Below are 18,215 nucleotides of genomic sequence, written 5' to 3' on the forward strand. Positions count from 1 at the left end.
CTCCAATGAAAAACAAGAGTAAGCACAGTTAAGCAAAATGAATACACTCAGTGGCCATGTTCAAAAATGTCTCTCTTTCTACACCTTGAATCCATCACCTTTCTGTCAGGAAATAAAATGCTTCATATCACAAATCCACCGAAGACATGGCTAGTCAGAACTCTTAGTCTTTCTAAGTAGCTTTTATGTCAATGTTGATGCCCTTGCATAAACTGTTCTCTCAGTTCTGCATACTTCACTCCGTATCAGTTCAAGATTCTCTTCTTGATGTGTAAGTACTGGAACCCAGTCGATTTCTGTATCTTTCAGACAGTATGGCCATATTATCATATTACTGCATCTGAAAGCCTAAAACCTCTCATGACCACAAATACAAAAATAAAAAAGGTAAACAGAAAACCTAAACTTTTGGAACATATTAGAAAAGTAGACTTCATTGAACTGCTTAATAGTCCTATCACTATCCTAGTTACCCATCTGTGCAATACTATCAAATCAATGTCATTTCTAAAATGTTAAGCAAGTAGCCTGTAGACTCTAGATTTGTTTCTTCTAGGAAAGAGTACAGTAAAACTATTATCTCCCTATATTCCTGGACAATATTATACACACTTTAATGTAGTCTAGGATCAAACTGGTTGTTTCTGGCATCCATATGTCACTCTTTACTCTTTTATGGCACCTGCAGACCATCAAAGGTTTTAAAGCCACACCTCCTTCCCATCTCTTATTTGTGTGTTTTTTTATTTTTTTTCCCAAATGACAATACTACCTAAACTAACTTACATTAGTGAAACTACCAAAGGAGTATTTTATAGAGCTAGAAAAAAAAAATAAATTTCGCATGAAAGAACAAAAGGTCAAGAATCTCAAGGGTAATAAGGGAGGAAACAAAATGGAAAGAGGGAAAGGAAAGGGGTCTATTAATACCTGATCCTAAGTTGTACTACAAAGTGGCAATCATTAAAATGACTTGGTACCGATTAAAAATAGAGCGGTCAATCAGTGAAAGAGATCAGGCACATACCACACAAATAAACACAGTAGCATAGAGTTCAATAAACCTAAAGACCCCAGTTACTAGGATAAGGACTCACTACTGGACAAAACTATTAATAAAACTGGACAAGAATTTGAAGAAAAAAATGTTTACACTATCACCTCATACCATACACCAAGATAAGTACCAAGTGAAAATGACCTAGACACAAAAGGACACATCATGAACAAATTGTAAAAAAATTAATTTTAAAATCTGTGTAAAGGGAAAGAATTCATAACTGAACAAGGGAAAGTATCATAAAAGATAAATGAATAATTTTAATTGTATAAAATTTAAGCAACATTTTTAAACAAATAAATCCAGTGGAATTAAGGTAAGAAGAGAAAACAACTCTGGGGGAAAAATCTTTATAGCAAGTTTCTCTAATAAAGATCTCATTTCTAAGATATATAAGGAACTAACTCAAATTTATAATAATCATTCCCCAACAGATAAATGATCAAACAATATGAACAAGTAGTTCTCAAGGAAAGAGATCCAAGCTAGCTATAAGCTAATGTGAAAAAAAAAGTCCCACATCACTAATTATTAGAGAAGTGCAAATTAAGATAACCCTGAGGTGCTACCTCAAATTCAACAGATTGGCAAAGATGAAAACCAGGGAAAAAGACAAAAAACCAGGGTCATGGGAAAAGAGACACACTGACACTATTGGTTGAACTGTGAATTAATCCAACTTTTTTAGAAAGCAATTTGGAACTATTTCCCAGTGCATATTCTTTAGGGATCACTGTAGAAATACTAGGCCTATATGCCAAAGAGATCTAAGAAAGGAATAAGTCTTTTGTGTACAAAAAATATTGAGACAGCTCTCTTTGTAGAGCCAAAAAACTGCAAACTAATGTAGTGCCTGTGTGTTCGTCCTTCGTTGCCAAAGAAGACCATGCCATCAGAGAAATAATGACATGACTGGCACTTGACTTTGTTTTGAGTGAGGGAGGGCTGTGCAGGTCACCAGCCTCTCTTCTCCTCCAGAACCATCTGAATCCAGTGACCAGATAAGATATTCATCAGGATGACTGGAGATGACCAAGGATGAGGCAACTGGGGTTAAGTGACTTGCCCAAGGTCACACAGCTAGTGAGTATCAGGTGTCTGAGGTGAGATTTGAAATCAGGTCCTCCTGACAGCTGCCTAAGGGAGTGCCTATCAATTTGGGGAACCATTAAATATGGCATGAGTATTGCATAATACTGTTATGCTGTAAGAAACGATAAGAAGTTGTTTTTACAGAAATCTGTTAGACGTGTATGACTGATACAAAGTTAAATGAGTAGAACATGGAGAAAAATCTTTATTATAACAATATTACAAAAATCAACAATTTTGAAAGACTTAAGGAACTCTGGTAACACAAAAACAACTATAATTACAGAGGATACACAATGAAGAATACTAACTACCACCAGACAATGAGGTAAGACACTAATATGCAAAATGAAACCACTTTTGGACATGGCCAATATAGAAATTTGTTTGGCTAGACTATTCATATTCGTTACAAAGGTTGTTTCTCTGCCTCCATCCCCACCCCTGCTTTTTGTGTGGGAGAGAAAAACTAAAAGTCTAATCACTGAAAAAAAAAAAAAAAAACATAAGAAATGCCATACCAAAAGATCCATTAGATCACAGAGACAGGACATAGGAAAGGTTAAGATTATCTCAGATCTACTTCAGTGATTGAAGCAAGTTATAATCTGCAACCATGGTTAAGATTAGGTAGCTGTCTGGAGGAAACTTTTTCAATAACTCATCCTATAACATTATTTATTTGCAAACAACTGTTTAAAAAAAAAAAAAAGGCTTTCTTAAGTGTTATCAAGTTAATCTATATATCAAATACTGTGTGAGGTGGGTCAGATACAAACACAAAATTGAAAAAACTCCCTGCCCCCAAGCAGCTTACATTTTACTCAGGGAAGCAATATGTACATGGATAAGTAAATGGAGAGGGAGGAATTAACAACTATGGAAAGCAGAAAAGATCTTTTATAGGCAACATTTGAATTGTTCCTTCACTAAAGCTAAAGATTCAAAGAAGCAGAGTTAAGGGGGAAGTGCCTTTACTTTGAGGAAGCTTATTCAAAGGCAGAGAAATGAAAAGCTGTAAAGTTGTGCAGAGAGAAAAGAAAATAGGCATTAGTCTGAAAAGAGTATTTGGAGGCAACAAAGAGCTACTGAAGCTTTTTGCGTAGTCTGATAGTTTTTTAAGAATATCAATTTGGCAGCTGAATACAGGACAGATTGCAGAAGAGACTAGAGGGTAAGAAAATCAATTAGAAAGCTATTGCAGGAGCCAAGATGGTGGAGTAGAAAGACGCACATACACATAGCTCTGAACCCACAACCCATAGAACGGCTACAGGGAAGTAACTCACGGCGAATTCTGCACCCAGAGGCCACGGAACATTGGAGCGAGGGAGATTTCTGTTCCAGAGAGACCTGCAAACCTCTCGCAGGGGGTCCTTCGCGCTGCGGACTGGGCCCCGGGCCTGGGAGCTGAGTGCAGCCCTGCCGCGGCTGCGACACCGTGAGGAAAAGATCCGAACGGGCTACGGGGACAGGATCTCCAGGGGCCACGTGGTCCCTCCACCCACAGAGGGACCTGCGAACCTCTCGCAGAAGGTCCATCGACGAGGAGCCCAGCCCAGACCTGCGGCGGCTGCAGCTCCGAGAGATACAGATCCGAGCAGGCTTCAGGGACGGGATCTCCAGCGGCCGCACAAGCCCCTCCACCCACAGGTGACGGGGGGGGCGGTGGGGGAGTCTCTTTGGCGGGTCAAGAGACTCCCCCACCGACCCCTGTCACCCAGAAAAGGGAAAAGAAATAAAACTATTGATGGCTACTTTCATGGAGAACAGACATTTCCTCCCTTCCTTTCTGATGAGGAAGAACAATGCTTACCATCAGGCAAAGACACAGAAATCAAGGCTTCTGTGTCCCAGCCCACCCAATGGGCTCAGACCATGGAAGAGCTCAAAAAGAATTTTGAAAATCAAGTTAGAGAGGTGGAGGAAAAACTGGGAAGAGAAATGAGAGGGATGAAAGAGAAGCATGAAAAGCAGATCAGCTCCCTGCTAAAGGAGAACCAAAAAAATGTTGAAGAAATTAACACCTTGAAAACTAGCCTAACTCAATTGGCAAAAGAGGTTCAAAAAGCCAATGAGGAGAAGAATGCTTTCAAAAGCAGAATTAGCCAACTGGAAAAGGAGATTCAAAAGCTCACTGAAGAAAATAGTTCTTTCAAAACTAGAATGGCACAGACGGACGCTAAGGACTTTATGAGAAAGACAGGTATCACAACATAGCGAGAAGATTGGAAAAATGGAAGATAATGTGAAATATCTTATTGGAAAAACAACTGACCTGGAAAACAGATTCAGGGGAGACAATGTAAAAATTCTGGGACTACCTGAAAACCATGATCAAAAGAAGAGCCTAGACATCATCTTTCATGAAATTATCAAGGAAAACTGCCCTGAGATTCTAGAACCAGAGGGCAAAATAAATATTCAAGGAATCCACAGAACACCGCCTGAAAGAGATCCAAAAAGAGAAACTCCTAGGAACATTGTGGCCAAATTCCAGAATTCCCAGGTGAAGGAGAAAATATTGCAAGCAGAGAAAGAAACAATTCAAGTATTGTGGAAATACAATCAGGATAACACAAGATCTAGCACCCTCTACATTAAGGGATCGAAGGGAATGGAATAGGATATTCCAGAAGTCAAAGGAACTAGGACTAAAACCAAGAATCACCTACCCAGCAAAACTGAGTATAATACTTCAGGGGAAAAATTGGTCAATGAAATAGAGGATTTTCAAGCATTCTTGATGAAAAGACCAGAGCTGAAAAGAAAATTTGACTTTCAAACACAAGAATGAAGAGAACCATGAAAAGGTGAACAGCAAAGAGAAGTCATAAGGGACTTACTAAAGCTGAACTGTTTACATTCCTACATGGAAAGACAATATTTGTAACTCTTGAAACATTTCACTATCTGGGTACTGGGTGGGAGTACACACACACACATGCACACACGCACACATACATAGAGACAGAGTGCACAGAGTGAATTGAAGAGGATGGGATCATATCTTAAAAAAACAAAAAATGAAATCAAGCAGTGAGAGAGAAATATTGGGAGGAGAAAGGGAGAAATTGAATGGGGCAAATTATCTCTCATAAAAGAGGCAAGCAAAAGACTTATTAGTGGAGGGATAAAGAGGGGAGGTGAGAGAAAAACATGAGGTCTACTCTCATCACATTCCACTAAAGGAAAGAATAAAATGCACACTCATTTTGATAGGAAAACCTATCTCACAATACAGGAGAGTGGGGGACAAGGGCACAAGCAGGGTGGGGGGGAGGATAGAGGGGGGGTCATGGGGAGGAGAATGCAATTTGAGGTCGACACTCATGGGGAGGGTAAGGATCATAAGAGAATAGAAGTAATGGGGGACAGGATAGGATGGAGGGAAATATAGCTAGTCCTATACAACGCAACTAGTATGGAAATCATTTGCAAAACTACACAGATTTGGCCTATATTGAATTGCTTGTCTTCCAAAGGGAAGGGGTGGAGAGGGAGGGAGCTAAGAAGTTGGAACTCAAAGTGTTAGGATCAACTGTAATGTTCTTACCACTAGGAAATAAGAAATACAGGTTAAGGGGTAAAGAAAGCTATCTGGCTCTACAGGACAAAAGAGAAGACGGAGACAAGGGCAAAGAGGGAGGATAGAAGAGAGAGCAGATTGGTCACAGGGGCAATTAGAATGCTTGGGTTTGGGGGGGGAGGGGATAAAAGGGGAGAAAATTTGTAACCCCAAATTTTGTGAAAATAAATGTTAAAAGTTAAATAAAAAAAAAAGCTATTGCAATGGTAGAGGTAATAATGAGCCACAGAAGAGTGGTGGTCGTATGCAAAAGGGAACACATAATGAAAGATATCGAAGTATAACAAATAAAACTTGGAAACTGACTGGGTATGTGGGGCAAGAGAGAGTTAGGAGGCAATAACTTCAAGTTTATAAACCTGAGTATAGTGGAATGAGGAGATAAAGCGGGCAGGGAGAGATTGTGAGATAGAGATAACTGGTAGTATTAGGCAATTTTGAAAAACTTAGCAAAGTCTTTTTGACAGGACTTGAAAGACTCGTATTTATGCTTCCCACCTCCCAATATAGTTGACTCAGAATGCAAAAATAGGCTTTTTTTTAAAGGGGGGGAACATAGTTTATGCATGGATTTGTTTTGCTTAACAATATATACATATGAAATGATGAACAGGAAGAGTACAGAGAGGCCTGGAAAGACTTACATGAACTGATGCTGAGTGAAAGGAGCAGAACCAGGAGAACTTTGTACACAGCAATAGCCACAGCGTGTGAGGAATTTTTCTGGTACCTGGTACTTCATTGCAACACAAAGACCTAAAAACTTCCCAATGGACTCTTGAGGCAAAATGCCTTCCATATCCCAAAAAAGAACTACGGAATTTGACTGCAGAATGAAGCAGACCATTTTCTTTTGTATTATGTTTTGTTTTGCTTTATGAATTCTCCCATTCATTTTAATTCTTCTATGCAACACGAACCTATATAAAATTGTATGCCGCCTCAGAGAGGGAGTGGGGAAAGAAAGGGAGGGAGGGGAAAAAAAAAATCTAAGATATATTGAAGTGATTGCAGAACACTGAAAACAAAATAATTTAATTAAAAAATAATATATACATATAAATAAATATATATTGCTTCCTCAAAGGTAGATGGGAGAAATGGAAGAGAGAATTCAGAGCTGAAAATAAAACTAAATTTTAAAAATACAAATGAGTCTTCTTTGGATATAACGAATGAGATGCTTATGCAAACATCTAGGTGGAGATGTCCAGCAGGCAACTGGTGGTGTAGGACTGAAGCTCAGGAGATGAGGGGCTTGTTCAGGTAGATCTAAGAGTAATTTGCATAAAGATAATAATTGGACCCATAAAAAATGATGCACTTGCCAAGGAAGAAAGAAAAGAGAAAGAATAGGCCCAAAAAGATAAGAGTACCACAGTATTTCAACATAAAAGAGGAGAAACATAGATGATACTCTAACAAAAAGGATTAACAAATAATAGTAATATGGTTAGAAAGAAAATCAAGTAAGAGCAGATCCATGAAATCCCAGAGGAGAGAGACTATCCATGAAGAGTGGTGGTATAGTGTCAAAACACTGCAGAGATCAAAAAGGATGAAAACAAAAGGTCATAGGATTTGGCAATTATTCGATTATTGGTAACCGTGGAGAGAAGTTGGAGCAGATGCTAACAAACGGTCTGAGAAATGAATAGGAGATTAGTTAGGGGATGGAATGAGTTTTTTCTTTATATTTGGCAGTAAAAGGGAGAAATACAGAATGATAGCTTGAGGAAATATGATCAAGTAAAGGTTTCTCAACGTGGAGGTTGGTTGGGAAGGGAGAGGTCTCAAACCTGACCTAGGGCCTATTAATTCATGGGCCAGCTGTTAAGGGTCCTCCCTGAGTGCCTTTAAGCTGTCATGAATACCATACTGCTCCTTTTCTATGGCTCAGAGTTACTACTCAAGGTGCCAACCCTCACCACCTTCCCCAGTATAGACACATACAAAATACAAAAGGGTCAGTGTGCCTGACTCACTGGTGAGTTTTCAAATTTCACTTCATATTCTCCTTGTGCCCTGGCCTCACTAGAGTTAGATATTCCCTATTTAAGGTAAATAACCACATTTCTGTTTATTCTGTAACTCACTTCCTTTAATTCATGACATGCTGAATCTAAGATGATAAAATTCAACAGAAACAAATGTGTAGAGTCTTACATAGGTTTGAAAAAAACTTGAAAAATACCAGATGGGTAAGGCATGGTTGGCATTTTATATGACAAAGACTGGGGGGGGGCCTGGGAAGGAGTAATGAACAGCCAAGTTCAATAAGCCAGGAGGGTGTTATAGCAAACAAAAAAAGCTAATGTGATCTCAGGTTGCTTAGACAGGCACAGCTTCCAGGCCAACAAAACTGTCGACTATGATCAGAATACTGCATTCAGTTCTGGGTTCCAGCTTAGGAAAGATGTCAATTAGCTGAAGAGTGTTGAGGAGGAAAACCAGAATGGTGGCCTCCAGTTCCTGTCAAATGATGATCAGCTAGATAAGGATTTTTACGCTAGAAAAAAAGACCCAGAGGGACAGAACAGCTGTCTTTAAGTTTCTAAAGAGCTGCCATGTGTAAAAAGAAAGTAGATTTCTTATGACTGGCTTGCAAAGACAGAAATAGGAGAAACAGAAATAAGTTGCAGAGAGGCAAATTTAGGTTTGATGTCAAGAACTTTGTAACACCCAGAGATGCCCCAAAGTGAAACTGGCTGCCTCAGGAAGAAGTAGTTTTACTCTCACTTGAGATCTTCAAGCAGAAGATGGATGACCATTTGTCAGGTAGGTCAAAGTAGGAATTCCTTCGGGAGCACAAGTTATATTAGATGGCACTGGGGTCCTTTCCAGCCTTAAAAGTCTACGGTTCCTGAATAAGACCAGTATGTATGTGACCATTTGCCTTTCAAACAACATTTCAGTTATTTTCCAGTTAACTGTACAACACATTTTTCTATACAGAACTGATAAAGAATGACAAAATTTTCTTAGGAAAAAGAAATGCAACACTGAGCTTTACTAAGGTTTTTGATTCTATAACTATTTTTTATCTAAATTTTGTGTCTTAATGCTTACCTGACACAGTGCTTTATGTACAGAAGGCCATGACAGGTATTTGTGAAATGAATTTCCTTTTCTCATTAATAAATATAAAATATATAGGCTGAACCAGTGTATAAGAGGAGAGGGGGAAAGAGACAAAATTATCATAAAAGCAAATATTAGAAAGATTTCATATCTCCAACTCCCAGGTAATGATTTACTAATATAAATGAATGTAATGTAATGGAAGAGTACTTGGCCATAGGAAACAAAAAGTATGAATACCAAAAAATGAGAAAACATATTAAGTAAAGCAAAGAAAAAAAGCAAAACAAAAATCATAATGATGGCAACTACTTAAATAAGAACAGTTCTTCCACATCTTTTGTTTTCTTTGATTTTAACATGTTTTTGATACCCCTTGTGATTAATCTATGCCAGTAACTTCCCAATATATCCTGCTTCTCCGTTTATCCCCTTCCAATTGAATCCTTCCTTGTAATTTTTTTTAAACATTAATAAAACAGCAATTCCGACTGTGGTCCCCTACACTCCACATTATTTAATCATTTGTTCTCTGGGACCAAGATTGGTAACTGCAATTAATCTGAATCCAATTACCTTCTAGTATTGCTTTTGTTTACATCATTATAGTCCTTGTGTACAAACTGGTTCGGCTTAGTAATAATAGCTAACTTACTGTGGTGTGCAAGCAACAGAAAAACAAAGAATCCTATCAACTGAACAATTACTAAACTAAATGTGATACACATGAATAGATATAAAGGAATATTAGTATCATAAGAAATGAAGAAAGTGAAGAATTCAGGGAGGCATGGGAAGACTTAGATGGACTGATGCATGTGAAATAAACAGAACCAGGAAAATAACATATACCATGCTTATAACAGCATGAAAAGAAAGAATAAAAAGAAAATGAACCCTGTGCAAATAAGAAGTCTGCCCAGGAGAAAAGATAAGACGACACACCTTCTTCCCTACTTTGTTAAGGCGAGGTTTGGGGGCCTACAGGTATGAACACTGAATATATTGTCAGATTCAAGTCTCTGTGTTATGTTTTGCTAAACTTCTTTCCTTCTTTCTTTTATTATTTATTGAAAGGGTTCAGAGGCGAGGCGGGAGGAAACAAGGAGATACTATTCAGAAATTTATGTAATATATAAATATATCAATAAAAAATTATTTAGAACTCCATGTAGCCAAGAAAAACGTCAAGTTAAATTAACCTAAGGAAAGGAAATTTTTTTTTAAAAAAAAGCATTTATAAGCATGCTTTGAAAAATCCTTGCCAAAAATTTTATGACAATCTTCTAAAACCAAAGTCTAGAATTTTTTAAAAACAATCTAGTTGGGAAAAATACTTCCTTAGTCATTTACTCTAATAAAAAAGCATACCTGAATATAGCCGGATTACAAACATGCTTTGGATCCAATGCTTCTCCCTGTATGAACTCGTAGCACAGTCCGTTATTGAATGTGCAGTAGAGTTGTGGCGCACAGCCATGAGCCTGGAGCACTCGAAAACTCTTCACTTCCTCATCCCGGTCAACTAACAATTCTGTTTTATTGCCATAAATTCTCACCAGGACCACATCCTCCATTGTGTTGCCCACATAACAGCCAATAAGTTTATTTGTGATCCCGTCTGTAAAAAGCTGCAATATAAGACAAAATTATTGTTACTATTTTTAACATACATATCATTAAGGGTAGGATGGAAGTTGCAAATAAAAATGCAAAGAAATTAACACAAATTTGAAGGGAAAAATTATTTTTTTAAATATTCTATATGTAGTGGAAGAAAAACACTTTTAAAAATATAGCTTTAGGGATACAAGGGCCCTGTCATCTGGTACAACCTCATTGTTGAGATGAAGAAACAGATCCAGAGAGGCCTTACCCAGAGTGCACCTTACCTAGGGGCACACAAGGTACAGTGCAAAGCTATAATCTGAACCCAGGTTTTCTGACCTCAAATTCAGTTCATTTTCCACTTCACTAATATTCATTTGGGGATAACGTTGTCTGCCATATTTAAAGTATTAGTGTCTATACTTGACTAAAGGGAGGGTTAATGTTTATCAAGAATTTATCTCTGCCTTATAAATCCCCTCTCTTACTTTCTGCAGCTCAAACACCATCTTTCACATGAAGCTTTTTCTAATTCTCCCATCTGTTAGTGCCCTCCCTCCAAACTACCTTTTATATAATGTTACTCACTTTATATTTATATATGTACTGGTCTTCCCCCCTCACTAGAATATAAACTTGCAAATAGGAATTATTTCATTATTTGTACTTGTATCCCAAGTGCATAGCATAGTATCTGACATACACAGGAGCTTAATAATTACTAATTAATGTGCAGATACACATAATGTGGAATTGACAATTATCAACTCCAAAATACTAATGATGATTAATAATACTGTCTGAAAGAATATGATCTAAAGAAATACTATATAAGTATAATATTTCTTTAGATCATATTCTTTCATATATGTGTGTGTATCTTTTATAGCAACAGTACAAAATCTAACAACCTTTATAAGAGTATATACATACACACACACACACACACACACACACACACACACACACACACACACAGAAGGTGTTTCAAAAGTGTTAGTGTAGTTTTGAGTTAATAAACATTAAAACTGCTCTAAGATTCTGGGGACACCCTTTACATATAGCCATGTATACATATACATGTTTGTACACAAATTAATCATTAACAGATTAAACATACAATAACATATTATTTACTGAGGGAATTTCTATACAATTCTAAGGAGGTTAATTAAGAAAAACAGATCTGAGTATCATCTTCCTGTTTTCAACCTCACCCCAACAAAATAAAAGGTTGGATGTGGAAAATCTGCCCAAAAGCAAAGTGAAACGCTGACAGCATTTCAGTAAGCCCAATGTTCCATGGCTTTTTGTCTTTCCATAAAATATCTTTTCATAAAATGTTTTAACAATTTGTGCCCCCTCAAAATAAATAAATTCTGCAGCTGATATATTTAGGTAAAAAGTACTTTAAAACACTATTAAAATAAAATAATTTGTCATGGCATTTTTAGTATTTTATCTAATGGGGCCAGATTCAAGACTATTTAAATAACTAATTATAAGGAAATATGTATGCATATACATGCAGATAGCATATATACATATTTCAAAGCAAAAGTTATTTTAAAACAAATTAATTTACAACATTTCTGATCAGACAAAATGCATTCCTACATAAAAAACACTTCAATCCAAGGACAAATGCCAATAGTATTCGTCTATCATAAGTAAATTTTTTTTCACTCTAATAAGTCTCTAGTTTTAAGCAGTTAGAAATACAATATAAAGCCATTCTTCCAATCAGAACAAACTTAAGGTTAATTTTGCATGAACATTATTACAGTCTGTTAAACTTTAATCCTCAAAATCCAAGAGTTAATGGATTTAGTTGTTCAGAACCTTAATCTCCTAATAACTTGTTTAAACATTAACTTTTAAAATATAAGGTCAATAATTTACTGGTTTTAAACATTTTTATGTTAGGTCATCAAGAGATAAAGAAAATACAGATAAAATGCAAAGCTAAGAAGGTTAACAATCTCCCCCCTCAAAAATGTGTTATGTGTTTGATCAAAGTGCCAATGAAGAACTAAAAATTAAATGGAATTAAAAAGCAAAGAGTAAATGAATGGATTATGGGGGAAAAAAACATTTATTAAAGTGCCTTCTGTTTAACCACAGATAGTATTAAATGCAGTGAATATAAATACAAAAGAGCAAGTTAGTACTGTTCTCAAGGAGTTTACATTTTAATAGAGCAACAACACTAATAGGGGACCAAGGGAATAGTTTGAGAAGTCACAGGGATGGTGAATGGAGTTGAGCCACCCTCAGCTGACTGACATGCATTGATTTGATTCAGATTCCAGAACCAAAAAGGGAAGTAGCAGGAAGACAGGAGCATCAGTAGAGTAGATAAGCAAGAAGGGAGGCAGGATAGCAGAGTGTGAAACATGGTTATGACCACCTAAATTAAATATTTCAATATAACTGATTTCTTTATATTCCCATGCATTTTATTTTAAACATTTAACATTACTTAAGCAGTCCCACACCAGACTGTCAGAGGGGTACATGACAATACTTTCACTCATCAATCCCAAAGATCAGAACAGGTTTGAAATCAATTTTACAAGCAACAGAAAAACATGAAAGAAAATTAAAGTGTTTACAGCTATTTTCCCTTAAATTCAAACCAGTAGTCCCTGTTTTATAAATCCCCACCCTTGGGTAGTGAGTACTACAAGAGGCTCATTCTTAGATCCCCCACTATAAAATGGATAAAAGTGCCTTATTACCTATAACCTTTGCATTTTATTTTCCCATGGGTTATACTCATATTGGAAAAAAGATATTTCACGTAGAAAAATCCTACTTCAGTGAAAATTTCCACCATAGTAACAGAAGACAACTTTGGCAGTGGTTTCTAAGAATTTACAGGATACAAAAATCACACTGAATTAAAATATTTTAGTTCATAACACGGTAATGGTAATGTAAATAGGAAGATCTTTCCCATTCATTAATAGGCCCATGTGACCTGCCAAGGTCACATGGAAGTCTGAGTCACATAGAACCTGTGGTGGGAGGAGTTTGCTGAATGAGTGGAACAGAAAGAGACAGAGATGGAACACAGCTTAGGGGAAATCGGTGAGAAGCCAATCAGAACTGAAGAACATAGGAAGCCCAAAGCTGGCTGTGAGTGAGAAAAGGGCATTTTGTTTAAGGGAAGCCTGTTTGTGATTTGTTTAATGGAGCTGGTTTGTGGGAAGCCTCGCAGGGGGAAGGCTTAGGGCTGCTTTGTTATTGTGAATAGATTTTTGTTGCTGTGATGGATGTGGCTTTCTAGTGTCTAAATAAATGTTTTGATTCTGTCTTCCTCATGAAGAGTCTTGTATTTCACAATTCAGAATTGTTCCTGGATATTCATGGCAGCCTTGCAGCTTTGAATATCGCATTGTGCTACAAATACCATGATGTAACTGAGCTTCCCATTATTTAAAACTGTTAAGAGTGCATTTTTAGAATTATATGTTTAACAACCCATTATTTAATTTTCTATATTCTGACATTATTTGCAACATCACTGCAACAATTTAAGACATTCCTGATGGTCTCCAATTCCTGGAAACAAGAATCAATAAACTTGCACATCACTAACTGTTCACTTCATTCAACATTCACCAAGTATCCCAGGCAAAAGAAGCAGGACTCCAAGTCTCACTCTGAATCTAGGTGACACAGTAGAAACTGTTGACCCAAAAAAGTGAAATAGCATTCCTAAAGGGACAGTTAGTAACAGTTCTGTGAATAGGCTTAAGGTCCCCTAATTTCCAATGCAATACTCTTCTATACCTCTTTGGACTCCCCTAAATATATGTAAGAAACAACAGGTAATATATCAAAATGGGCCGAAATAATAATGGAACTTTATAGAGAAGGCTGAACTTAAATTGGGTTTTAAGGATGAAAATTTGGAGAGGGTGAGATGAAGGAAAAGATAATTCCCAACAAGGAAAAAAGCATACAAACATGAGGAAAAGATAAACATGTTTCAGATATAGCAAGGAAACTGTCTTGACAAAAGCAAAAAAGTTCACGATGGAAAACAGCGGAAGATGAAAAGTAATTTGAGGGGAATTTAATTCCAAGTTGAAGTCTGAAGAGTATGAATTTATTTGCTTAAGCAATTCATTCATTCAACAGATGAAATCCTATCATGTATATAACAACACTTTTAGTAGTCAGAGGCTAAGGCAAATGTCCTAGTCCTTACAGAATATGCAAATACAAGGGAGATCAGATAGACAAGCAACTATGAGACGAGACAAGACAAAGTGTAAGAAAAGGAGTAAAGTTTCATGAAAATTGAAAAGAGGTGGGGGGCGGAGCAGAAAGACGCACATACACATAGCTCCGAACCCACAACCCATAGAACACCTACAAAAAAGTAACTCACGGCGAATTCTGCCCCCAGAGGCCACGGAACATTGGAGCGAGGGAGATTTCTGTTCCAGAGAGACCTGCAAACCTCTCGCAAAAGGTCCTTCGTGCTGCGGACTGGGCGCCGGGACTGGGAGCTGAGTGCAGCCCTGTCGCGGCTGCGACACCGTGAGGAAAAGATCCGAGCGGGCTACGGGGACGGGATCTCCAGGGGCCACGCGTGTCCCTCCACCCACAGGTGACAGGGGTCGGTGAGAGGGTCTCTTTGGCAGGTCGAGAGGGGAGTGGGGTGCCCCCATAACTCAGGCCCCCTCGGGAGGCAACAGCAGAGGCGGGAGCAGACCAGGGCTCCCCAAGCCGGCAGGAGCCCAGTTCCATTGTGGAAGGTCTCTGCATAAACCCCCTGAGGGAACTGAGCCCGTGAGGCGGCCCTGCCCACACCTGAGCACCTGAACTTAATCTCACACTGAATAGCAGCCCTGCCCCCACCAAAAGCCCTAAGGCTGGAAGCAGCCTTTGAATCTCAGACCCCAAACACTGGCTGGGAGGATCAGGAGGTGAGGTGGGTGTGAGGAGAATATTCAGAAGTCAAATCACTGGCTGGGAAAATGCCCAGAAAAGGGAAAAGGAATAAGACTATAGAAGGTTACTTTCTTGGGGAACAGGCACTTCCTCCCTTCCTTTCTGATGAGGAAGAACAATGCTTACCATCAGGCAAAGACACAGAAGTCAAGGCTTCTGTATCCCAGCCCACTCAATGGGCTCAGGCCATAGAAGAGCTCATAGAAAATCAAGTTAGAGAGGTGGAAGAAAAGCTGGGAAGAGAAATGAGAGACATGCAGTCAAAGCATGAACAGCAGATCAGCTCCCTGCTAAAGGAGACGCAAAAAAATGCTGAAGAAAATAACACCTTGAAAAATAGGCTAACTCAATTGGCAAAAGAGGTTCAAGAAGCCAATGAGGAGAAGAATGCTTTCAAAAGCAGAATTAGCCAAATGGAAAAGGAGATTCAAAAGCTCACTGAAGAAAATAATTCTTTCAAAATTAGAATGGAACAGATGGAGGCTAAGGACTTTATGAGAAAGCAAGAAATCACAGAACAAAGTGAGAAGAATGAAAAAATGGAAGATAATGTGAAATATCTCATTGGAAAAACAACTGACCTGGAAAATAGATCCAGGAGAGACAATTTAAACATTATGGGCCTACCTGAAAGCCAGGATCAAAAAAAGAGCCTAGACATCATCTTTCATGAAATTATCAAGGAAAACTGCCCTGAGATTCTAGAACCAGAGGGCAAAATAAGTATTCAAGGAATCCACAGATCACCGCCTGAAAGAGATCCAAAAAGAGAAACTCCCAGGAACACTGTGGCCAAATTCCAGAGTTCCCAGGTCAAGGAGAAAATATTGCAAGCAGCTAGAAAGAAACAATTCAAGTATTGTGGAAATACAATCAGGATAACACAAGATCTAGCACCCTCTACATTAAGGGATCGAAGGGAATGGAATAGGACATTCCAGAAGTCAAAGGAACTAGGACTAAAACCAAGAATCACCTACCCAGCAAAACTGAGTATAATACTTCAGGGGAAAAATTGGTCTTTCAATGAAATAGAGGATTTTCAAGCATTCTTGATGAAAAGATCAGAGCTGAAAAGAAAATTTGACTTTCAAACACAAGAATGAAGAGAAGCAGGAAAAAGTAAATAGCCAAGAGAAGTCATAAGGGACTTTACAAAAGTTGAACTGTTTACATTCCTATATGGAAAGACAATATTTGTAACTCTTAAAACTATTCAGCATCTGGGTACAGGGTGGAATAACACACACACACATGCACACGCACACACACATAGAGACAGAGTGCACAGAGTGAACTGAAGAGGAGGGGATCATATCTTAAAATAAAAAAAAAATGAAATCAAGCAGTGAGAGAGAAATATATTGGGAGGAGAAAGGGAGAAATGGAATGGGGCAAATTATCTCTCATAAAAGAGGCAAGCAAAAGACTTTTTAGTGAAGGGAAAAAGAGGGGAGGTGAGAGAAAAACATGAAGTTTACTCCCATCACATTCCACTAAAGGAAGGAATAAAATGCACACTCATTTTGGTATGAAAACCTATCTTACAATACAGGAAAGGGGGGGATAAGGGGATAAGCAGGGTGGGGGGGATGATGGAAGGGAGGGCACGGGGAGGAGGGAGCAATTTGAGGTCAACACTCATGGGGAGGGTCAAGATCAAAAGAGAGAACAGAAGTAATGGGGGACAGGATAGGATGGAGGGAAATATAATTAGTTCTTACACAACACTACTATTATGGAAGTCATTTGCAAAACTACACAGATCTGGCCTATATTGAATTGCTTGCCTTCCAAAGGGAAGGGGTGGGGAGGGAGGGAGGGCAGATTGGCAGACAGGGGCAATTAGAGCGCTCGGTGTTTTGGGGTAGGGGGAGGGGACAAAAGGGGAGAAAATGTGGAACCCAAAATTTTGTGATAATGAATGTTAAAAGTTAAATAAATAAATAAATAAAATTTAAAAAAAAAAAAAAAGAGGTAAGGGACTTTTCTGACTAGGATAGAGGATAATGAAGATGATTATTAAAACTAATCTTTGAATACTCTGCAAGTTAGAGAAACACACCGTAGGAAGAAGATAGGGAAAAGCATAAGTAAAGACAGAAAGGTAGTAAAGAGTAAAGAATGTGTTTGGAAGGGCCAGCAAGTAATTTAGTTTGGCTGTTTCAGAGTGCACAAAAGGGAAGAGGAATTCAGAAAGCTGGAAAGAAAATATGAGACCAAATTTTGGACAGCCATGAAAACCAAGCATGTAAGTCCAGACATTAATCAGTTTGTACTGGGTGCCACTAAAGAGACATACAGCAGAACCTCAGTTTGAGTAACCTGGTTTATGTATGCTTTGCTGCACAAGAAAAAATTCTCCGCATAAGTTATCTCACAGGACAAACAAAAATTCACAATATGAACATCATGTCTGGACTTGCATGGCTCGTGAAGGGATGACACTCAACTAGGGTAATTTTTTTTTAACCTATATAAGATGGCATGCTGTCTTGCAAAGGGAGGGAGGAAGGAGGGGGAAAAATTTAAAACTTTGGAAGTGATTGTAGAAAACAAATAAATTTTAAAAAACACCAAAAACAAGGTGTCATTAGATAGATTACTAGTCAGAAACGAACATAAAAAAATCAGCGAGTCAAAACATGAAAGTGATTCTGAAACACGAAAAATAAGTGAAGGCAGTGGAATTAGTCTTACTTTTAGTGAAAGCATAAGAGAGAACACTTCCAACACTGAAACCCCCATGTTCTCATAAGGGGAGAGTCTCCTTCCAAACAATAACCCTCCTTCCTCCTCCTCCTCCTCCTCCTCCCT

General features: G+C 38.1%; 1 protein-coding gene across 3 annotated transcripts in view; it reads right to left on the minus strand.

The window, feature by feature from the left end:
* ETNK1 (ethanolamine kinase 1) overlaps positions 1–18,215 on the minus strand; it is a 75,974-nt gene that overhangs the window by 39,522 nt on the left and 18,237 nt on the right. For all 3 annotated transcript variants that reach the window (XM_072653502.1, XM_072653503.1, XM_072653500.1), the window contains exon 2: positions 10,194–10,453. In XM_072653502.1, coding sequence (XP_072509603.1) covers positions 10,194–10,453 — 260 coding nt within the window. The remainder of the gene's footprint in view (positions 1–10,193; positions 10,454–18,215) is intronic.

The sequence above is a fragment of the Notamacropus eugenii genome, chromosome 3 (genome assembly GCF_028372415.1).
Source record: "Notamacropus eugenii isolate mMacEug1 chromosome 3, mMacEug1.pri_v2, whole genome shotgun sequence".
NCBI classification, from domain to species: domain Eukaryota; kingdom Metazoa; phylum Chordata; class Mammalia; order Diprotodontia; family Macropodidae; genus Notamacropus; species Notamacropus eugenii.